Source organism: Myxine glutinosa, chromosome 5 (genome assembly GCF_964187855.1).
Source record: "Myxine glutinosa chromosome 5, kmMyxGlut1.1, whole genome shotgun sequence".
NCBI classification, from domain to species: Eukaryota; Metazoa; Chordata; class Myxini; order Myxiniformes; family Myxinidae; genus Myxine; species Myxine glutinosa.
Window position 1 is genome coordinate 84,640,575 of NC_136265.1, and position 24,178 is coordinate 84,664,752.

Below are 24,178 nucleotides of genomic sequence, written 5' to 3' on the forward strand. Positions count from 1 at the left end.
ATTTAACACACCAAAATGTGGTTTGATTTGGTTTCATTTAACATCCCAAAATGTGGTTTGATTTGGTTTCATTCAAACATCAAAATATGGTTTGACGGTTTCGTTTGATTTAACGTACCAAAATGTGAAAGCTACGGGTCTGATTCCAGAGCAGCGTTGGTTGTTGGCTCCGGCTGTGCCCACCTCCTTTTTCACACCGATACAAGGGGGATTTCGAATTATTTATTTACTCTTGAGAAAGGGGTTCGTGTTGCTGATCAAAACGCCACGTAATTGTTTGCTCATTAAAGGGTGGATAACTCAAGATGAATTAATTTACAGATGAATACACACACACACACACGCACACACACACAAAAACCCGGAACCACCTTTAGATGCCATTTTTCCCCGCAGAGCAGGGGTTAGCCTTTTTCAGGCACCATGGTCCCCTTTTTGAAGCAATGTTTTATGGCCAGATGCCCTTCCTGCCGCCAACCCTGTTAGTCGCCTCTTGCGACACAGGGAATTACCAGTGAGCTGGTACTCAATTTGTCGACCTCAGAGGGATGACAGGCCGAGTCAACACCCCTGGTGTTAATTCAGCGATCGACCGGGATTCGAACCCGGGATCCCAAGCCGGCACCCTAATCGCTAAGCCAACGCCAGGCTATATATATATTGTTGCGGATATGAGGATTGAGTTTTTTTTGATTGTGTTGTATTGTATAGTAAATGGTTGTGAATTATTGGCGCTGAGGAAGCGCTTCTAGCGATTGACTTCCAGCCAGTGTAACGCTAATTCCTGTCACAGGAATTCTGAGATCATATAAGTGGGCGTGGCAGTTCCTGATTGGTTCGTGTTGGGGAACGCCTTCTCGCTGCCGACGTGACGTAAATTCGCGCACGCGCACTGGTGATTGGCGCTGAGGAAGCGCCTCTAGCGAATGACTTCCAGCCAGTGTAACGCTAATTCCTGTCACAGGAATTCTGAGATCATATAAGTGGGCGTGGCAGTTCCTGATTGGTTCGTGTTGGGGAACGCCTTCTCGCTGCCGACGTGACGTAAATTCGCGCACGCGCACTGGTGAAGCTTACTCGATCTTACTCGATCCCATATTACATGTACTTTCATTGCATACAAATTATACTTCCTCCTAGAAATTCCATGCCCGAACCTCAGCGCAATCCAAGAGGATTCACTTGTTGTTTTAGTCTGAGCCCTCCTTGCTCCAGTGTGTATAAAGGTCAAAGGGCGTTCCGGTAGTTAATTCCATAAAGCATACATGAAGGACACTATAATATCCCTGTTCAGTAGTTTATTTCCTTATTCTGTGTATTAGGTTAAGGCTTTGTCTTCCATTAAAATGACACTCCATTGCACCAAGTGAAATAAGATAGATTCCCTTCATTCTTCATTCCCATTCCCAAAACCTCCATTTCCCCTTTCGTCATGGCCAAGCCTCAATTTGCCAATTACATCCCCTCCAAGACCACCATTGAACATGTGCTCGGGTCGGGGAAGAAAGGCGTGCCCGCCCGTCGTCATCAAGGGCGGAGCCAGAGGGTCGCTCGACCAACCAGGGCCGAGGTGAGCACACCGATGAGCGTGTCCTGAAGGCCGGCGGCTTAATCGCCGGGGGCGCTATAAAGGCGCGCGCGCAAGAAGTTGTGAGTGGTCAGTGGTTGCGTTGGTTGCGTTGGGTTGTCGATGGTGAGGAGTGGTCGGACCAAGAAAGAGAAAGAGTTGTTGGACCAAGAGAACATAGAGAACATCCAAGGAGAGGACATCCCAGAAAGCACAAAGCCTGTTGTAGTCCTGGCAAAGCACGCGACGTCCACAGCAGCAGCAGCAGCGGTGGCCACAGCAGCAACAACACTCAACAGCCGCTTGGGGCCTGGACGGCAGTTTTGAGCAGGGCCGTGAAGGAACGGCGGCTGCTAAACGCGCCGATCGTGCTGCAGGACCCCTCGGACTTTCCTCTCCCTCCAGCCATCCACCTCCCGCCAGTCCTATCATCATTCCCCGCGTGAGTTTGTTTTGTTTGTTCTGTCCTGGGTATTAATTAAGCCTGTTTAGATAAGCTAGCAATTTTCACTGTGTCTCTAATATCTTCTGTATATTATTTTCTTATCTTTCCTTCTCCTTGGTTTTTTTGAGCCTGTAAATAGCAAATAAATTATATTCGTATTTCCAACCTTTTTGTCTGCTTCTTCTTCACATCCGTGTCACCTTAGTCTTTTCCCTATTGAATATCTGTGGCGCGATCCGGCCAACGTTCGGGAATCGGGTTAGTCGGGGTAACTGTACGACCGCGGGGCCATCCGCTCGGCAAACACAACATCCTTATCCGCGGGCCGTAACAATATATATATATATATATATATATATATATATATACCCGAGACAAATGAAAATTCAAAGTGGGTGAAGCAGTTTGTATTTACAGATGGAAATCTCATTTTGAAAAGGCTGCATTTTAAAATAACTAAGTGAGCCAAGAGATGCTGCTGTCCACATGATGAATGTTTTTTACCGACTTGGAAACAAAACAGCGAGAGAAATACACGTTTAATGATCGAGGTACACCCACAAAGAGGAAATTACAGGGGAAGCATTGAATCAAATAAATAAATGGTGAAATTAAAGTTTATTGGAAATTGTTATCTTTATACATTTCTGTTCAACTTCATAGACAAAATTTAAATTCGATTCTTTCAATGTACAACCTGTCTACGACAGCTACATTAAGTATACACAATGCTCAGGTAGAGCGAATGTGGGTTCGGTAGAGAGATGAAGCCTTGTAACATCTTTCTAAGCGATGTCCAAATCTGTACAACAAACTTGATTTTAAAATCAGCAAAAAGTAAAACTCCCCTTTGAAAGTTTACGAAAAAAGGGCAGGAAGTGCGGTGAAGAACCACAGCTCCATCAACTGATGTTCTCAAATAAAGCGATAAGTGAAAATGACCGAGAATTACAAATAACGAGCAAAGAGGCAGACAGACATTTATTACCAAATGTAAAGTTGTTTTGCGGTGTCTTCAGATATATCAGTAAATAAATCTTATAGCACCCAAACTACTGGACCAATTGCCACCGAACTTGACACATACACCAAGTGGGACCCCCTGCTGAACATGGGCTGCTTGGGTTTTTTATGCCCATAGCTAATGATGATATCGCTAAATTAAATTCAAAATGATATTGGGGCAATTTGTGAATGTGGCCTCCGTCACCTGTTCCTGCCCACTCCCATCGGCAAATCCGAGACCCCAAACTCTCCGCCTCAGACCCCCAAGCCCAAAACCACGAGACTTGTGCGAGAACCATGCTGTCCCGTCGAGATCCCTCCCCTCTGAGGCGAGCTCCTTGCCCTGCTTCATTCCTATCCGAGTTAAACCTTTGACCCACACCCCCCCACTATTCCACCATTTTGTGTTCCCCTGAACAGACAAAGCCAAATCGACATTCGAATTCAGAATTCGACAAAGACAAAGCCATGAAGCTAACTCCAAGGGCCTTTCACTCACTCACCACAGGCAGGTTGGTGGTCTTTCTGTCTTCTACCGACTCCTCTCCGGCCTTGCTCCCCCAGCTCTCTCTGTGCTCTGTCCCCCAAATATTCCTACAGGTCGCACGAGATCTGCCACTAAACCCTCTTCTGTTGAAATTGCCAAAATCAAGACTCTCTATTCACCTTCACTCTTTCATTCCCCATTTCTCCCGCCTCTGGAACAAACTCCCCCACTCCCTTCAATCCCACCCCTCCCTCCAGGTCTTTAAAACATCCAAAACCTTGATCTTTTCTACCCCCGTTAATTCACCCCAGATCCACTTTTTATAAATACCGACTTCTTTCCTGGAAGTCCTCGCAATGTCCATGTGTTTTATACCTCTCCCCATTCCCCCCCCCCCCATTCCCATGCCTCCTCCCCCCAAGCCCTCTCCCTCCCACAGATCTCCTGATGTCCCTGCTCTTCATCTTGTCCTTTATCATATGTTTTATGTGTCAGTTTGTCTTTTTGTGATCAATGTTGGCTCTTACACGAGCCTCGATCTTGTATACAAAAAAAAAAGAAGCCTCCTGTCTGCAGACAATGGTTCCGATGCACCACCAATGTGCACTCGTGAAAGACTTGCCTTGGCCTGCCTGCGAAAGGAGGGCAACCATCTATTAACTTTCAAAAAAAGAAACTCCAGAGGATTCATGTATTATTGGTGTGTTCGTGAGGGACTTGCCCTGACCAGTTCAAGCAAGACTTGAGGCGGGGACTTCCCTGCGGCCAACCCAATGGGAACCCGGGATTAAAGGCTGTGGAGGTTGAAGAAAGGGAGTAGGCTCCTTTGGGGCGGGGTGGGGGGGGTTTGTTGGAACATTTCCTGCAGTCAGTGCCCGCAGTTGATCTGCCTCATTTAGTGCGTAGTCCGTCCGTGAGCATCCAACCGGCCGGTCACCGGTTACAGAGAGCGGAGCCACAGTTGTGTACCCCGTTTCAGAATTGTCATACAAAGTCACAACACCCGACGGCCACATGCATCGTCGGATCAGACGGCATCTCCGGCAATCAAGAGAGAGAGGATTGAGGACATTAATTCAGGTGATGCCTTGTCTGAGGTTTATCGGCCCCCTGCACGCAGACGAATCCCCTGCAGTTGGTGGTTTAGCTGATGGTATGTCCAGTGGTCAGCCACCCACTGGTCATGGGTGACGATGAGGCCTTCCCTTCCAATACTCGGTGATGTATAATAAACCCGCTAGGCAGACTTGTACGCAGGCCCGTCAGTCTGAATGATTTTGTATGTGATCCATGATATATTGGGACTTTGAACTGTTCGGTGGCTATTCTGTGTATTTCTTTGTTAAATGATTGTTGGTACTGAATAATTGGATATAACTTGCGGACATTATGCGGTTCATGTGTGGTGATAAGCCAGTGACGATGTATAATTTAGAACGTTGGCTGTTGTACCATGCCAATTACACGTGTGATCTTGAAAGGAAAGGAGATGTTGCTGTAGCGTTGTCACAATGAGAAGGTGGCGCTGGCGGTTTAGGTTGTGTGTGTGAGAAGGGACCATGTGGGGCATCCTGGGAATTGCTCAAATACGTAAAACAACATGAGAGGGTTCGTCAGGAAGGAGAAAGTAAAACAAATAAACTTGGCTGTTGAAGTCAACGGTTGACCAATTTTGGCTCGGCTTTCACCGCTTGGCGCTTTTTGCATCACGAGCAACATCAGCAACTACCTTCGCGGTGGCTTGGGCGCGACGAGGACGCGAGTAGGCGCGCACAGAGGGAGGGAACCCTCTGTTGGATCAGATCCAACGAATGGCAAGGACAACGACTCAAAGCTTTCGGTGCAATTGGCAGCTGGAGAAGAGGCACAGGATGGAGGAGAAATGGAGTTGGCAGTGGAGTAGTTGAGCAGCAAGGAGATTTCAATCTCGCACGGCTCTTGAGGGGTGGAAATAGGGGGAGGGGTGGAAATAGGGGGGGGGGGGGGGAATCAATAAATACGAAGATATGCAGGATGTGGTTTCATTATTGCGAAAATATTCATTATTGTCGGGTAAAAGGTAGAAGTATTGCCGGGGATTGAGGTGGTGAGGGGAGACAGGAGCAGGGAGAAGCATCTGATACTAGCTTTTTGAAACGTCCTCTTTATTGTCCATTGGATCTTGCCGCGGTCAAATGCGTGAAGATTCGCCCAGCCTGAGTGGCGTTTCCGTGCAAAAGGGCATAAAATGGCCGACTATTGCATTTGATTGGTTCATTATCCAAATTTATTCCAACTATCTTTTTTCCATTTGATTGTTCAAATTATCCCCACCATGGTCATCGACGCACAGCAACTGGAGCTCTTCGCATCATACACAAACATACATCGAGCGCCCCACAAAACATGCAGCTGCACATGAAGTAAATAAAATCTCTTCCCACCCTCCTTCCATGATGTGCATTTACACGTCAATGAAACTTCACACTATCTACAAGCCAACGCATCTTGGCAGCGTACCTGTCCATGCAGAGTGGGAGAGATACACTTGGGTAACGAGCCGATGGAGGCCAGGAGAAGGATTCCGGAAATCTGCAGCTCGAGGATGAATTATCTGAGATTGTCCATCAGGATATACCACCTGTACAAGAATGTGCCAAGTCAACAAAGAAACTCACACGTACTCTCTACAAACTCCCCTAGGTATGACCCATACCTGAACGCGCACGCGGAGGTGTGGCTCAGACACGTGATGGATGGAGGCATCCAGGTCCAGGCCCAACACAAGTCCTGCGGTAAATTTTAGTGGGTTGTCCGACTCTCCAGAGGGTTCAATGATCTCTGCAGAAGCACGTTTCGCCTGCCAGAGAAAGAAGGATAAAGCGGTGAATAAAACAGCCTCCACATAACTGAACAATTAAATACGTGACCAAGAAACAGGACATAGGATACAATTCTAGCTCGATGAACTGCATTTAACAATGGAACGTCCAAGGAAAGTGTCCAATGAAAATCATTCAACCAATGTCTTAAAAGTATTCAACCTCCATCGGAGGCTCCAGTGGTATGAAGTGTGCCTGGCGAAGTAGGGAGCCGAGGGTCCTGATGATGTCATTTGGCTTGCTTGTCGAGAGGAAAGGCATGCTTTCAAACAGTCTCTCAGCAAAACCTCCTGGCAGGGCTCCAAGCTGAGGCTCCAAGCATCTGGAACAGCACACAGGAAGGACACGGATCTCAGGGATCAAACCCACACCCTTGAGACACCAAAACGACGATGCCAAAAGAGCTTAATGCACGTATGCAAGCGGTATCACACTCTTGATATAATCTGTAGTGGGTGTGTGTTTGTGTGCGTCTTTTATGCACTCCCAAACCGCTGGATGGAATGAGATTAAATTTCTTGCTTGTACTTGGGGTGTAGGCCCAGGGAGGTTTTAGGCATTATAACATCCTTAGTCGTGGGAATTGGGGGTGGGGAGGTGATGCAAGTTCTCTGTAAATGTGCATCGTGATGTAGCACCGCTAATGGGAACGTGCATTACATGTCCCAGCGGTTTGCAACATTGTATCGCATTAGTAACACTGGAGGAAAACATAGAATCTAAAACTACTTGGCCAATTGACGTACATGCTCTATTTTATGCATTCCTCAACCGCTGGACGAAATAAGTTTAAAAGTGGTGGTTGTACTCGGGGTGTGCAGGAAATGTTCTATTAGCTTGGATGGCCACCTCCAAATTAGATTTTTGCTTTTACGTTAAAGTAGGGAATTATTGTTAAAAGTGGGAATTATCACAAGAAGTGGGTGAATTATCATACGTGCTAATGCCCTCCTGCACTGCTGGACAAAATAACATGAAAACTGGATTTTGTCGCAAAAAAAAGTGAAACTCCTGGAAGTTGTACAATTCATATAAAAATACGCCAATTCTCTGTGTTATAGCATGAAAACTATAGTAGTCATCGATGTGGGGGGAATGCATTGAAACATGTGTCCATCTGTGTGTTTGTGGGATGTAATGCTATTAACCTTGGTGGTTGCACTCCGGGTGTACACGGCAATGTTCGACCAAGTTTGGATGGCCAACTCCGACTTCTGTTTTTCTTAGACGTAAAAATGGGGAAATTTAATCATAATCTGCCACCTGTCTTCCTTTGCCTGAGGCTGACTCTGCTCTCTCCTGTTTGTTTCAGAATTTGTGTTTAATTTGCTTTTGTTGCTTAGATGTGCCTTTTTGGATCAAAATGAATATATACAACACTATACGACAGTACAGTACGACATAAATGTGTCACCTTATACCCTCATTCCCTGCCTAGTGCAAAAATTATAATTATGAGCCAATAAGTATAAAAAAATTATTTAGAAAAATCCCTGCCTAGTGCAAAAATTATTCCCCCGAGTGCAAAACAAGTACAAAAAGTTTTAATTAAAACAAAAGCCGCGTCGATGTTACACAATGCCTAGATGCAGCTGTGCCTATAACGTCGATGTTATAGGCACAGGACATTCCTATTGATTCGATTACTTGATGTTATTTTTGTGCAAAGTGAAAATATATCTCGGCAATTTCCCGTGTGTGGCGACGAATTTTTAATATATCTCGGCATTTTCCCATCTGTTATTTCAGGCGGTGTATGACTGACCATGCCGCGATTAAAAATATATATATATATATCTCGGCATTTTCCCGTCTGTTATTTCAGGTACAAATTTCAGGTTCTGTTATTTCAGGTATGACTGACCATGCCGCGATTTAAAAAAAAAAAATCTCAATGGACTTGAAGTTACAGGCCTTTGAGAATTCATTTCGTTCTATAAAGGGCAACTTTCATCGGATTTTCTTCCCGTTTTTTTTCAACCGAGTCTAAAACTATGTTAGCGACTGTGAAAAATGAAATGATATATCGAATTTGATTTGAAAGAAAACTGTGTGAGAGAGGAAGACACCACGGGCCTACAAAACAGGCCTCAAAGCTATGCGAGTTAATAAAATGGTGGATATTTGTTTATATGAAGCCTCTCCCACAATGGGCGGAGCTATGGTTCCCAGAATGGGTGGAGCTTTGAGGTTTTGTCTTCTCTGCAAGAACAAGAACAAGAAGAAGAAGAAGAACAAGAACAACAGCAGAGGGCACTCTATGACCAGCGTCTTGCGACGCGGCTAAAAATTATATTGCAAATAATTTCACAGGAGTGTACATCATATGAAAATACACAATGTGGTGTCTGACCACGATACATTCGGTTGTTATTTATCCAATCTCAACCAAACTTGTGAAGGGGGATGAGAGGTCTCAAAGGATATTAAAGATGGCAGCCCTGGAGGTGCTATATTAAAGATGGCAGCCCTGGAGGCACTATATTAAAGATGGCAGCCCTGGAGGCACTATATTAAAGATGGCAGCCCTGGAGGCGCTATATTAAAGATGGCAGCCCTGGAGGCGCTATATTAAAGATGGCTGCCCTGGAGGTGCTATATTAAAGATGCCAGCGCTGGAGGCACTATATTAAAGATGGCAGCCCTGGAGGCACTATATTAAAGATGGCCGCCCTGGAGGTGCTATAATAAAGATGGCAGCCCTGGAGGTGCTATATTAAAGATGGCAGCCTTGAGGAGCTATATTAAATATGGCTGCCCTGGAGGTGCTATATTAAAGATGGCAGCCCTGGAGGCGCTATATTAAAGATGGCAGCCCTGGAGGTGCTATATTAAAGATGGCAGCCCTGGAGGCACCATATTAAAGATGGGCAGCCCTGGAAGCGCTATATTAAAGATGGCAGCCCTGGAGGTGCTATATTAAAGATGGCAGCCCTGGAGGGACTATATTAAAGATGGCAGCCCTGGAGGCCCGACATTAAAGATGGCAGCCCTGGAGGCGCTATATTAAAGATGGCAGCGCTGGAGGCGCTATATTAAAGATGGCAGCCCTGGAGGCGCGATATTAAAGATGGCAGCCCTGGAGGCGCTATGTTAAAGATGGCAGCCCTGGAGGTGCTATATGAAAGATGGCAACCCTGGAGGTGCTGTATTAAAGATGGCAGCCCTGTAGGGACTATATTAAAGATGGCAGCCCTGGAGGCGCTATATTAAAGATGGCAGCCCTGGAGGGACTATATTAAAGATGGCAGCCCTGGAGGCCCTATATTAAAGATGGCAGCCCTGGAGACGTAAAAAAAAAAGATAAACTGTGAAAAAATTTTTTTTGGGTTTGACGCCGCATCAAAACAGTCTTGGTGGCTTGGACATGCAGAATGAGAGAAGCATCTGTGAGCCGGTACAATCTCAGCACATCGGTTTGACACGCACCACATTATACATAAACAGGGAAGTAAATAAAACCTTAAAATGTCCTCTTGTGTGGCTCACCGGTGAAGGTCTTCAACTTCTTGCAGAAACCTCTCGCATCTGGCTGGCAGTGGCTCCTCACTAGAGAACACGTGTACATAAAGTGACTTGGGCACCTAGACTCAAAATACTGCATCAAAGACGGAATTATATTCTTGTAGACGAACGGAATAAATGGAATAGCCACCCACTTGTAAAAATGATCAGGTAATACCCCACGATTTGTGAGCACAGCTACATTAGCCCATGTAACCCCCACCCGCCCAACTCCAACCCCTCACGAAAGTCAAGAATCAATGCAGCCAATGATCAGATTTACAGTATCATCTGAGGCCAAACAGTAAGAAAAGGAAAGAAAACCTACAGAAATGCAAGTACTGTACAGTACCTGAAGTCCGGTACACATTATTTCAGTTTTGCCTGCAAATGAGTGTCACGTGGAACCAATTTCATTGGTAACATATTCCGACGGGAACAAATTGCAATATGTTCTGTTGGACAGCATTCCACATGCAATAACATCCCGACAGATGTTACATTTTCCCGCTATGCAACTTGCTCCCCACTTCAAATCAATGCTGTTGTCGACTTTTTTCAGAAATTCTTTCGGCAGTGTATTGGTTCGGTGTGGTGATTGTGCTTGTGTATTTACTATTAAATTTGGTATTAATTGTATGTTTTATAATAAATTATACATATACATATTGTTATGTGGAAGGGAGGCGGGGGGAATCCATAGCTAGACTGTGGTATGTGAAACACCGTCCGTGTATTTCGAGTAGGTTAGATTGCCATGTAACGATTGTAACGGGGACCTGGCAGAGTTAGTCATTTTGTTGCATGTGATGCTGAGGAGGCAGTGTATGTAATTTAAAGACAGAATAATCAGGGTAATATTGTATGCGTAAACACCTTGTTTGCAGGCAGGGCCAGGTGAGGATTTCCCATCACAAAAGGCACATGTCTGAAAAAAGGTCATCACAATCTCTCTGGCCAGTCTGTGCCAGCCACAGTGACGTAATGCTGTGTAGGGACCAGAAGAGGAAAATACTTTTTTAAAATTTTATCGGGGCCGCCTGATGGGCAGAATGGCCTGGAAGAGACCTCCACCCAACGTGGAGAAGGACTCGAGGGTGAAGTAGAAGGGCCGGAGAAGGAAAGGAAGACTCGTGCGAATAAGCCAGAAAGACCAGGAGGCCAAGTGTGGAGAAGAAGAGTGGGTTGAGGGCCAGAGAAGGAGGAGAGAACGGACACACCAGAGCTCCCAACAGGCAGAAGGAGGGTGAAGAAGAGGAATCAATGAGAGAGGGTCATGAGGGCTGGTTCAGGGTGCATGTCCCGCGGATCGTCGCCGGCATGTCTCGTTTTTGGCTTACTTCGTTGCTGGATTCCAGAACCGGTTGCATCATCACCTTCCACCATGTACCTTAGGTTTTATTTCTTTATGTATCATGTATCATCATCATCACCTTAGGTTTTATTTCTTTCTTATTCATTATTGTATACAAGTTTCTGTGGTCCCTTCTCCATGTCTGTCTGTTGATTTGCATAATTTGTTCCGAACTGCTCATTTCATCCACCTTTTCCCCCATATTATGAAATAAACCGTTAAATAGGTTAAAAAAAGAAGTGTTCGATCCATCTGTATCCCGTGCATGTGCTGTCAATTTCGGCTCGTTTGGGCGACTTTGGGGAACGGTAAAGATTCATTTTAAAAAAAAAGTGCGTATCCTCGGAGCTTAGTCACATGAGAGAAGAGTGAGCTGAGGGCAAACTTCTTAATCTGAAGGTCTAACAATCGAAAAGTCAGCCGCACAAATGGCAGTCAAAACATCCCATGGCGATAAACTTCCTCCAATCTACTTTTGAGTCGATAAAATCGAAAGTTTGCCTTGTCCACCAGCACACAGACGCAAGCCTCGCCAGAGACTACCATTTCATTGTGTACAAATTATTATCGACGATATTTCTTACTTGGATTCCTTTGTACCTGTTGCTGTGTTTGAGCCTGTGGAGTAACTGCTGAATGAAATCCATCTTATCTATCCATGTTGTTGCCGACATCTTTGTTCCTTTCACACTTCTCTTTAGAGTTTAGTCATTCTAATTCTTGCTTTTTCTTTTCTTTTATATATTTTACTCTTTATCGATCTGTTTAAGAAGACGTGAATTCTTGCAGAATTTTTTCTTTAGGTTCACTTGGCCGTGCCTGGATGGATTCAAGGGTAATGGAGTACCGGCTGAAACCCGAGTCCGATCCAGATTCCTCCTGACGACTCCAAATTTGCTCTTTACTTATTCGGGTTCCTTCTGACGACTCCAATGCAGTATCTGATCTTCCATTTCATTGCGCTTAATAAACGAAAGAAAGGTTCTTTCGTTTCTGTTAGCATACCTCTTTCCAGAGCGGGCCTGCAAGACGAGTCTCAGAGCCTGGGCTTGCACACGCAGCTGCCTGGCACCAGCCACATGCTTTGGACCCAGTCCCTCAAAAAGGAATTCCAGGCGGCTACTGTCCTCCAGTACCTGCCACGAGTAAAGTATATTTACACCAACAATTGTATCATTCTCATGTGTATGATGTAATATTTGTGGTAACTTCACCACAGGACAAGAAATGCAAGTGTGTGACAGCAGCTTCAGATGAATAATTGGAAAATCAGAAAACAGCACCAATTGTGGCAAATAAAGAGCAAGAAAATGGTGGCCGATTGACCTGAACTACTCACCCTGCTGACACTGTGAGTGATCACGGCATTCTGGGGAATGAACAAAGGGGCTGCCAGAGTCCAGAGTGGGTCCTGCAATGCCTAGAAACACAGCTAGCGTTACCAGTGAGGTGGATTCAAGAGATGCTTGGGATGAGGAACATTATCAGGATGAGAAATATCACTATAAAACTCAAAGGACAAACATCCGGAAGCCATAATTATGAAGGTCAGGTTTGCACACCTGTGTGAGGAGCAGCTGACTGCCCAGATAGAGAGCAGAAAACTCAGCTGCGCCTTTGAGATCGGGAACCAACTCTCCAAGGCTCTTTAGATCTCTGCACACCACCACAGCGAGGAAGAAGAAGCTAAATTCGAAAAGAACACCACAGAGCATTTTACAATGTAGAGTCTCGGTAGCGTATATAGATTATTGTAGATCTGAAAACCATTGCGGACTCAGGGACTTGGCTGACACAGCGTCGTTACAATAGCTTTTTGAGTTGTTAGGGGACGTGCAAGGGCTAACAAGTCGGCAAATAAATTCCTACATATATGCACATGCACAATATCATGGGAGTGGTTCGTACATTGTAGAAGTTATCCTGCCTAATCAGCATTATTAATCAATTTACATGTTAACGAGCAGGATACCAATCACACACAGACAAACCTCCTCTATAACGAGTACAGATGATCCTTGACAACAGCATACAGATGAGTGAAGACACAAGGTGAAGGGATGACATTCGTGAATTGTACATAAGGTTGCTTGGGTGTGCTAGTCGAGCCCATGGGCCAAGCAGCACACATCAAACCAAGGGTGATGCGGACAAACACCGACAAGAAGACCCAGATAACTAACATAATCCACATTCAAAATACAAAATTAACTCAAGGACAAGTAAGATGTAAAAACATGCTACGGTTACATTAGACAATGTTTGTTGAACTGTGTTTAACGTTATGATATTAAAGAGAGAGGCCCTGGAGGCGCTATATTAAAGATGGTCTGTCTGTCGCTCTGTGTGTCTGAAAATCTTTCTGTTTACAATACCCTCTTCTGTCTATCCGATTGCAATATATTAAGAAAGAGCAATCAAAGATTGCAGATCCTCGCCGGGACATGTTTTTAGTTGTTTTTAAGGCTTTTATGTTAAAACAAATATGGCGGCTGAAACAGGTGACCGACATCATTTGTTTTCTCCACCAATTTATCCATAGATGACGCTCAGGAAATTTCATCTTGATCAGAAGAAGTTTTGTACTTATCAAATTATGACATCTTAATGGAGGAAATGACATCATCATTAACATGTTATTTACATTATCATTAACATATGTTATTCCCCATGGAGAGTTATTTACAATGAGCCAGGTCTCATTGTTTTCAATGCAGCGCTTTTGTTGATATAGAGGTGCAAATTTTTTCGGTTTTTCCAAGATGGCGCCCGTACCCTGTGACCTATGATGTCATAATTATTATTTAAAAATTCTACAGGAGGAGGTGCAGCTATGGTGAAAATTTCCTGTCAATCGGACCAACTGTTGCAGAGAAAATAATATATATTCTGTGCGGACAAACAGACAGACAAACAAATAAACAAATGGACTCAAATGCAGTACCCTCTCCTCTGGCGAGGGTAAAAATAAAAAGTCCCGAGTAGGCTGAAGGTCATCTCTTGAGATTGTAGTTCAGACATCTGCTGAGTTTGGGGAAACCGCTGGGAGCCCCCTGATCCCCTGGGAGCCCCCTGATCCCCTGGGAGGCCCCTGATCCCCTGGGAGCCCCCCTGATCGCATGGGAGGCCACCTCATCCCCTGGGAGCCCCCTGATCTCCTGGGAGCCCCCTGATCCCCTGGGAGCCCCTTGATCCCTTGGAAGGGGCCCCCTGATCCCTGGGAGGCCCCCTGATCCCCTGGAAGGCCGCATGATCCCCTGGAAGGCCGCCTGATCCCCTGGAAGGCCGCCTGATCCCCTGGAAGGCCGCCTGATCCCCTGGAAGGCCGCCTGATCCCCTGGAAGGCCGCCTGATCCCCTGGAAGGCCGCCTGATCCCCTGGAAGGCCGCCTGATCCCCTGGGAGGCCCCTGATCCCCTGGGAGCCCCCCTGATCCCCTGGGAGCCACCTGAACCCCTGGGAGGCCCCTTGGTCCCCTGGGAGGCCGCCAATCCCATGGGAGGCCGCCTGATCCCCTGGGAGGCCCCCTAAACCTCTGGGAGGCCCCCTAAACCTCTGGGAGGCCCGCTGATCCAAAATCGAAAAGTCCAAGCCCGAGTCATTGTGTGGGCCACCGTCTTGTATTCACGTGTCAAGTTTCGGGACAATCAGCCGGGTGATAAGGGAGGAGTAGCAAAAAGTTAATGGTCAAACGGATGAGCAGAAGGACAGACACCCGGACATCACAACCTATTTTACAAGTTAATCTCTTCGAGATCGAGATGAGATGACCTAATACATATCAACAGATGATAGCTCAAAGATTAACGAGTGGCATAAGATCTGTCACATGTCACAATTAACTAGTGTGGAGAACCGTTCGGCCAACATTCATGAAATACCTTCAACGACTCAAGCACACACATGGTCTATTTTCTTGCAAATAATGGAGACATGACAAGAATAAAAAGAACGTTTGAAGAAAGCATCAGACCATATGCGGCGATAAATGACTTGTTAAGTGTGATCAATGATGCAGTTTATATTGTGTGTGCATTTTGACATCGCCCCGATTTATTAACACACCGTGCAGGGAAAAAGCACCATGCATGTTTGAATGAAGACAGAAAGCCTGGTGTTGGCTTAATGGTTAAGGTGGTGGGCTTGACATCTTAGGGTCTGGAATTCAAGGCCCTGTCATGCCGTTGAATTACCACCAGGTGTGTTGACTCAGCCTGCCATCCTTCCAAGATCGGCAAAATGAGTATCAGTGGACAGGTAATAGAGGGTATTGCATCGGCAACACAACCGAGCCCCCAGAAAATGATGCAACCAGCAGTCACAGGCTGCACATGAACCACCATGAAGACAGAAGGACAGACAGGTGATGGCAGAACTGAAGGCAAAGAGGGTAGTGGGGAACTAAATATGCCTACAAGGAAAGTTTTCACTATGTTCAAACTTTCTTTCTTGAGGGGAGGTTAGTGTTACGGATTCGTCACTTCCATTGTGGTGGCTTTCATCCACTTGAGACATTTCTGGTTCCATGTATTATTATTATTGTTGTTTGAGGGAAATAGCAATTATTATTGTCAAAAGGTAAAAGGAATGTTTTAAAAATGAAACCGGATCAGGAACCGGAGGGACGAAGAAGAAGAAGAGAAAAAAGAGGGGGAGTGAGGAAGAGAGTAGGGGGAGAGGGAGGGGAAAGATATACCCTACATATACATCTTTTGGGGGGGGGGGGATGACTGACAGGCCCCTCCGTTTTGGGGGAGGGGGTAAGGGAAGGAGGAAAAATTTACCCGTGCAAAGAGTGCTTTAATCTCAGTGTTGCCCAGGTAAAATAGGAAATGGTAATACCCTCTGCCACCATCACCAGGTGGCGCTACACGGTACACATTTACACAGAGGATTTACGTCCCTCTCCCCAGTCCCCCACTCCCCCACATGAGGCCGCGGCCACATAGCCTATGTTACCCCCCAGCCAAAGTTGTATTTGTATTTGTATCCCAAGTAAAGTATATAAGTGTTTATAGCTGGAGTACTCGGCGTTGCTCAAGCGAAAAAGAAACATCAACGTATTTGAAATGAGAGAAAATATAATGGAAAAGCAATCACATCCAAATCAGAATCCATCACAAATGTCAAATCATTATTTTACCTTTTTGTTGAATATCTGCTGCTGAATGTGCCGTTCATCACGTTTCTGAGTGAAGTATGATGACGTTCAGGAAGAAGAAGAAGAAGAAGAAGAAGCCTTACCACCAACTTCGACAGCTTCCGGAATTGTTTTATTATTTGTGTTCAAATGTCTGGTGATTGTTTTGTATTTATTTATGCGAATGTGGACTTGTATATACCTGTCATTAATCAAAAGGTTTAGGCACCATAGATCGATTTTTAAATAATCCAATGGCGACACACACACAGACAGACAGACAGACCAACAGACCAACAGTTCTCTTATATAGTGGATTACAGATTCTTCCCCACTACACACCCACGCCATCCCGTACCATCCCGGGCACCAAAGACCCTCTCTCAGATATCTGCGCTGCTTTAGCTGAGAAGTCAGAACGAATATGCAAGGCCTGGAGATGGGAAATCGTCCACAAATTATGATTCGATGAAGTATCTAAATTTGTCTGCCTAATCAGAGGGTCACCTGATGGTTAGCCGAAGCAGTTCACAAGCACCAGGTGTATCTGGACGGCGCAAACAGCGGACACGATCCAAACTGCTCTGCAGGCAACGTTGGGCATCCTGCCGTGTACTTGTACTGACCCCGGGAACCAACTGCCCCGAGTGTCCGCCTTCCAGCTGGCAGGAACAAGAGGTCAGTCAGGTTGCGGAAGCAGCAAACGTTCCGATAAACGAGATCAAGAAAGCCAGGAAAGTACCTCACCGACAATGGTGGAACAAGGTGGGAGAGACTGTCACGGAGGTAAGCGTAATGGCGGAGTGTATGGCTGGGGAGCAGAGAGCCGAGTGTGGGGCACAATTGGCCAGCGTTGAACACCATCACAAGAACACCCACATCTGCAAACAGAATTAAGGAGCACGAAGTGCACGCACGTGTACAAATTCCCCACTGGCTAACATGAGGACAACATCTGATGCGTAGTCATGGATACCGCTACAAAATGGAATAAAATCAGGTTTAACACGATAACGGCACTCTGTAGAGCGCATACCTCCGCCAGGCTGAACAGATGATGTTTTGTATCCCACTGATCGGCCGGATCTGGATTCGGGCCTGAACCAAAATCCAATCAGCTTCTCGTCCACCACTCATCCGCCAAGTTTTGTCATAACCTGTCCACAACTTTTTGAGATATGCTCCATATCGCTTTTGGCCCCATCTCTCAAAGGTGAAGAATCACTTTAAAAAGAAATTCTCGAATTTGGATCTTCACCAAATTCCAACCAATTCATCATTGTCACACACACACACTATCTAAAATGTTTGTCCGAATCCGCCCGCAACTTATTGAGATATCCTGCTCGCAAACAGACAGAGGTGAAAACATAATCCCTGCCCACCTTCGGTGGTGGATGCATCAAGGGACCTTCACATGGGCAGGCAGCAGCCTCTTCCCGCTATGCAGATCTTGAGAGAACCACAAACTGGTCAAACACGTGGAATATTTATTTCAATCCTGAGAAATCTCCGATGTACTTTCTCAACAATCCTCTTGTCAAAGTTCAATCACTGAAACTCTTGGGTCTCACTATTAGCCATGATCTTTCTTGGGAAACCACATTTCAAAGTTGGCCTCCAAAGCCAGTCGCCAACTGGGCATCGTCCGCAGTACAAAGTCCTTCTTGGCACACGTCAACTCCGATCCACCTGCAAGGCCTTTATTCGCAGCTAGATGGAGTACTGCTCTTTGTTCTGGGTTGGCGCCCCCGCCCCTGCATCGTGCTCAGGTTGATGCCGTGGAAACCAAGGCCATCAAGATGATTGGCATCTTCCACAATGAAGCCGAGTATATGGGCCTATCACTTTTGAATCGCAGACATATCGGTGGTCTCTCTGTCTTATACCTCCTCTTTTGTGGTCTTGCACCCTCCGCTCTTTCCGTACTTTGTCCTCCCCAGGCTTCTGCAAGGTGCACATGATCCACCATCAATCCCCTTCTGTTGAAACTACTTAAATCCAGGATTTTTTCCTTCCTGCGAGTTTGTTTCTGTATCCATCTTATCCACCCCATGCATCCTTCCCTACCCATCATTCTCCCCCACATCCCTTATTTGTCCAAGTCTCCCTCTATTTTGTCCTTCAACTTTTCTGTTGGTGTTTTCCCCCCTTCGATTTCTATTGGTCCTTTTGTTCTGTTACATCTTGATCCGTTCTATGTTCTCGCTCCTCCACGTGCCTAGACATAGTCTATAAAAAAAAGGGGGATAAGGTAACCAGGGATCATGAAAGGATACAGCTCGGATCATCCACATTAGGTTCTGGAGAGTCGAAATAAGGGTGAGTGCTAAGCAGGACAGGTACCAGAGGAAGCACGAGGTTTGGGTGTCGTTGCCCAAGGTGCTGGAGGCATCTGCCGCACATCAGGCGAAACATAAAGAGCCGTCAAAATATCTATATATTCCACAAGAACTTCCACAAATTGTAAATAAATTCTCAACAATTACAGGAAATTAGGGTAACAGCTGAGAGTTTGGAATTGAAAAAGTTTGAAATTATGAGCACATACTGGTTGTGAGGAAGGCCTGGTTGTCCTTTGGGCGTTTGTACTGCCTTGGTAGTTTCAAAGGTATGCTGTGGTCAACTTTGTAATGAATACTAATTGGCCGAGCAGACCAGCGTTACACACCGCACCTTATGGTCTATCAGACAAATTAATCACTTGGGCCGATTGCCCAAGGAGCACTATCTCAGATCAAACCTGAACAGGATAAGTCAAGAAACGATATCAACTCTTTAAATAATTTATTACATGAGCAGGAAATTGGCGGGAGAAATGGCGGTCGGGGAATTCCAATGGGAAAATGGTGGGGGGAAAAAATAAAAATAATAATAATCAGGGAATGGAAACTATTTTCGCAAATGTACAAGCATATATAAACTGAACATCAAAAGAAACTTATCACTTTCATTTTTTGAAATGTGCAGCTTTACAAACACGTTTCTTCAATTGTAATGGCTGATTATGTAACGGGAACTTCACTTCAATCACCTGGTTGATCAACAATGGTATGCTTGAGTGGTTCTGTATAGGGATCTTTCCCCTTAAATAATGACCCTCATAATGAAATCCTTCAGTTCTCGTGGTTATACATTCATTTACTGCTGTCAATAGTCACTCTAGAGTCTAGAGGCTTCTGACAGGGAAAACAAGGAAATTCAGATGCCACGCCTGACATCTGAACAACGTTTAAGGGCAATCGGGATGCTTGAGGCTGGTGTAAGCCAGCGAACAATTGCCCACCGTCTTGGTTTCTCACAGCCTCCAATTTCGAACCTGGCCAGGCGTTACGGTGAAACTGGAACTACGAATGATGGACCACGAAGAGGAAGACCACGGGTAACCACCCCCAAACCAAGATCACTGGATTGTGCTGCAGCATCTTCGTGATCGTTTCCGCCCTGTGACGCAAACAGCTGCAGTGACAAAAGGTTTCCACAACAACCGCATCAGTGTCTCTACTGTGCGGAGGCGCTTCAGAAGTCGGGGCCTGGTGGCAAGACGTCCTTGCAGAGGTCCAGTGTTGAACGCAGTGCATCGGCAGAACAGACCAAGATGGTGTCTGCAGTATCGCCGCTGGACACAGCAACAGTGGAGTGCAGTCTTGTTCAGCGACGAGTCCAGATTTTGCCCCCATGCTGCTGATGGGCGTCAACGGGTATGGCGCAGAGGTGGGGAAAGGTATGCATAATGTTGTATGTGACAGATCAATCGTTGGGGAGGACCCAGTGTGATGGTATGGGCCGGCATTTCCACCCATTTCAGCACACCTCTGGTCGTCATCGAAGGCAATCTCACTAGTCAGCATTATGTCAATGAAGTTTTGAGACCTCATCTGCTGCCATTTCTCCAGGCTCATCCTGACATCGCAGTTTTCCAGCAGGACAAAGCTCGTCTCCATGCTGCTCGCCTGACCACCAACTTCCTCCAGGAACAGGGTGTTGAAGTGATGCCTTGGATGCCTTATTCCCCTGACCTCAATCCCATTGAGCATTTATGGGATGAGCTTGGTCGACATCTTCCATCGAGGAGATCAACGGCTGTCAATCGGCAAATGCTCATTCAAGACTTGCAGGAAGAGTGGGACAGACTTCCCCAGGACTGCATCAGACGCCTGGTACAGAGCATGCGTCAAAGGTGTACAGCCTGCATCACAGCTCAGGGAGGACAAACACGATATTGAGGACTGCTGTCATTCTGTCCTTGACTGTTAGGAGTGTTGTGTCCATTCCTGTGTCATTTTGTTTTGACTGTATTCAGGTGCGTGCCTTTGTGTTGCAGTGCTGTGACTTTTGTTGCACCACCCCTTGTGATGTTCATGCTTTTTGCTTTTTTTGTGATTGAGGCAACCTCTTGTTTATTGACCTGTGTTTAGTAAAGATAGCTGAACTTTACCTGTGTTCAAATATTTTTCATTTTTGCGTGGAGGATTTCAATGAGTGTCCTCCTAAAGATTTGATAAGTTTATTTGGATGTTGAGTATACATTTCCATCCGCCATCGGATGCCTTAAAACTATCGCGTGGCATCTCTATGCAAATTGATTTAAACACCCGAAGAAGTGAGAGTAAGTGGGGTGAGAAATAGTAGTGAGAAGTAGGTAGTGAGGGGTCTTCTACAAGCCCCGACATACATTCCACCACCCCGGCTGTGATTGTGTTTGCTTCAATGCTCGGCGGTTCGGGTTCACCTTCCATGCACTCCCTCTCGGATTCCTCGCTCCACTCCATTAGTTCCCAGCCATGTGGGGACGTTGGATGTTATCGGGCCGAATGTGATGTACTGCATGGCTGAGCACGAATATCGTCATGTCTTGCGAGGCCAGGCGGGCAGATACGTGGTGGCGTGGTGACAGCCGGGCTGAGATGAAGGCACTCGGTGTGTGCGTTCGTGAGTGAGGTGCAAAAAAGCCAGTGAGAGTACGAAGGAATTGAGGAAGAAGAATGATCGGAAAGCTGAAGAATAAGCAAGACGAATAAATAAGAAAGGTTGGAAAGGAAAGTCGAGAGAAAGCAAAGGAGTGAATCTGTAATCTGTGATCGGTAATGTTGCTCCAATCTCAATCTGTCTAATCAATATCTCTGTGTGAATTGCTTGCATTGCTTATCCTTGTGTTTTCCCGGCAATTTCCTGTTTGAATCTCAGCCGCCATTTCTCCCGCCAATTTCTTTCTGCTTGCGAGTAATAAACGCCAAGATTTAGCATTGCGTCTCTACTTATCGTGTTTGGTTTGATCTGAGACACCGCTCCTGCAGGTAATTAGCCCAAGAGGTTAATTGGTCTTTGATAGATGATAGGGTGCGGCACGTAACGTTGGTTCGCTTGGCCAATTAACATCCGTTGCGTGACCGCCGGTACAGTTCCCCATCTACTTCAGTCATCTTGCCGGTACCGTAAACCAACATTACATGCGAGGATCCACCCAAAGGAGAGTGTCGCAGATGGCGTCGGTGGTCTTTTTATGGACATGTCGGCCTACGGAGTTATTTCACATGCAGATCAACTTCAAAATAAAAACTTTCAATTTTTGCATCAAATTAATCGAAAAATATGAAATAACGGCATTTTGGCCGATAGATTGTCATTTGTCGCCCCCCCCCCCCCCCCCCCCCTCCCATCGGTGGGGAGAGGGGCAGAGCTCGACTTGCACCTCCCCTGGGGAGTCGAACCAATTGCATTAAAAAATTTGTTTTCTGTATGCAGAATGGAAATAAACATACGAAGGGTCCTCAGTCGCCAACGGGACTGCACCAACTGTATAAAGTGACCGCACCATCCTGTAACGTTTGACCTTAAACAATGAAATAGGATCGTTTGGCCCATCACTGCCTTGTTGCATTCCCAAGTATTTGTTTTTCCGAGAGCGCTGTATACGACAACCTTCTTGACGTTTTACGAAGGTTTAATTTACCCGATCTTGATCAGGTGACCCAACATGTATACATATATGTCCCAGTTGCTTCAAAAAACCCGATTTTATGTTTTCGGTGGGCACCTCCAAATGGAATGACGGTCAGAAGGGTACTTGTCAAGGTTCTTGAGTAGTTCCAGCAGGGCCAGGTGCAATCCAGACTTGGTGCTCACATTGGTGACACAAAGGAGTTCATGCACAGCTTCACGGATATCACGGGAAGAGTCCTGGCCGAGGGAAGAACAACAAAACAAAGGGGAAGTGGGAAGATATAGTTATGAATGAAACATGAAGGTTATGAGCATAAGCACCATTGGCAATATACTAATGCAATAAATATTAGGAGATAAAAAGAGAGAAATACAAGGGTGGGGTGGGGGAGGGGGAGGGGAGGGGGGGATGGATTGATGGAGGAGTGGAAGGAGGGATTGATGTATGAGTGGAACGAAGGAGGGATGTATGAGTGGAAGGAAGGAGGAATGTATGAGTGGAAGGAAGGAGGGATGTATGAGTGGAAGGAAGGAGGGATGTATGAGTGGAAGGAAGGAGGGATGTATGAGTGGAAGGAAGGAGGGATGTATGAGTGGAAGGAAGGAGGGATGTATGAGTGGAAGGAAGGAGGGATGTATGAGTGGAAGGAAGGTGGGATGTATGAGTGGAAGGAAGGAGGGATGTATGAGTGGAAGGAAGGAGGGATGTATGAGTGGAAGGAAGGAGGGATGTATGAGTGGAAGGAAGGAGGGATGTATGAGTGGAAGGAAGGAGGGATGTATGAGTGGAAAGAAGGAGGGATGTATGAGTGGAAGGAAGGAGGGATGTATGAGTGGAAGGAAGGAGGGATGTATGAGTGGAAGGAAGGAGGGATGTATGAGTGGAAGGAAGGAAGGATGTATGAGTGGAAAGAAGGAGGGATGTATGAGTGGAAGGAAGGAGGGATGTATGAGTGGAAGGAAGGAGGGATGTATGAGTGGAAGGAAGGAGGGATGTATGAGTGGAAGGAAGAAGGATGTATGAGTGGAAAGAAGGAGGGATGTATGAGTGGAAGGAAGGAGGGATGTATGAGTGGAAGGAAGGAGGGATGTATGAGTGGAAGGAAGGAGGGATGTATGAGTGGAAGGAAGGAGGATGTATGAGTGGAAAGAAGGAGGGATGTATGAGTGGAAGGAAGGAGGGATGTATGAGTGGAAGGAAGGAGGGATGTATGAGTGGAAGGAAGGAGGGATGTATGAGTGGAAGGAAGGAGGATGTATGAGTGGAAGGAAGGAGGGATGTATGAGTGGAAGGAAGGAGGGATGTATGAGTGGAAGGAAGGAGGGATGTATGAGTGGAAGGAAGGAAGGATGTATGAGTGGAAGGAAGGAAGGATGTATGAGTGGAAAGAAGGAGGGATGTATGAGTGGAAGGAAGGAGGGATGTATGAGTGGAAGGAAGGAGGGATGTATGAGTGGAAGGAAGGAGGGATGTATGAGTGGAAGGAAGGAAGGATGTATGAGTGGAAAGGAAGGAGGGATGTATGAGTGGAAGGAAGGAGGATGTATGAGTGGAAGGAAGGAGGGATGTATGAGTGGAAGGAAGGAAGGATGTATGAGTGGAAGGAAGGAGGGATGTATGAGTGGAAGGAAGGAGGGATGTATGAGTGGAAGGAAGGAGGATGTATGAGTGGAAGGAAGGAGGGATGTATGAGTGGAAGAAGGAGGATGTATGAGTGGAAGGAAGGAGGATGTATGAGTGGAAGGAAGGAGGGATGTATGAGTGGAAGGAAGGAGGGATGTATGAGTGGAAGGAAGGAGGGATGTATGAGTGGAAGGAAGGAAGGATGTATGAGTGGAGATGGAAGGAAGGATGTATGAGTGGAAAGAAGGA

The 24,178-nt window shown here is 46.0% G+C and overlaps 1 protein-coding gene across 1 annotated transcript in view; it reads right to left on the reverse strand.

The window, feature by feature from the left end:
• Window positions 1-2,613: 2,613 nt before the first annotated feature.
• The window catches only part of INTS4 (integrator complex subunit 4), a 51,847-nt gene continuing 30,282 nt past the window's right edge, over window positions 2,614-24,178 (reverse strand). The window contains exons 12-23 of the mRNA XM_068116853.2: window positions 22,400-22,542; window positions 18,642-18,757; window positions 17,110-17,243; window positions 16,870-17,024; window positions 12,786-12,879; window positions 12,563-12,643; window positions 12,229-12,359; window positions 9,855-9,914; window positions 6,528-6,687; window positions 6,200-6,343; window positions 6,004-6,124; window positions 2,614-5,441 (exon numbers count right to left, since the gene is read on the reverse strand). Of these exons, the coding sequence (XP_067972954.1) occupies window positions 5,230-5,441; window positions 6,004-6,124; window positions 6,200-6,343; window positions 6,528-6,687; window positions 9,855-9,914; window positions 12,229-12,359; window positions 12,563-12,643; window positions 12,786-12,879; window positions 16,870-17,024; window positions 17,110-17,243; window positions 18,642-18,757; window positions 22,400-22,542 (1,551 nt within the window). The 3' untranslated portion in view covers window positions 2,614-5,229. The remainder of the gene's footprint in view (window positions 5,442-6,003; window positions 6,125-6,199; window positions 6,344-6,527; window positions 6,688-9,854; window positions 9,915-12,228; window positions 12,360-12,562; window positions 12,644-12,785; window positions 12,880-16,869; window positions 17,025-17,109; window positions 17,244-18,641; window positions 18,758-22,399; window positions 22,543-24,178) is intronic.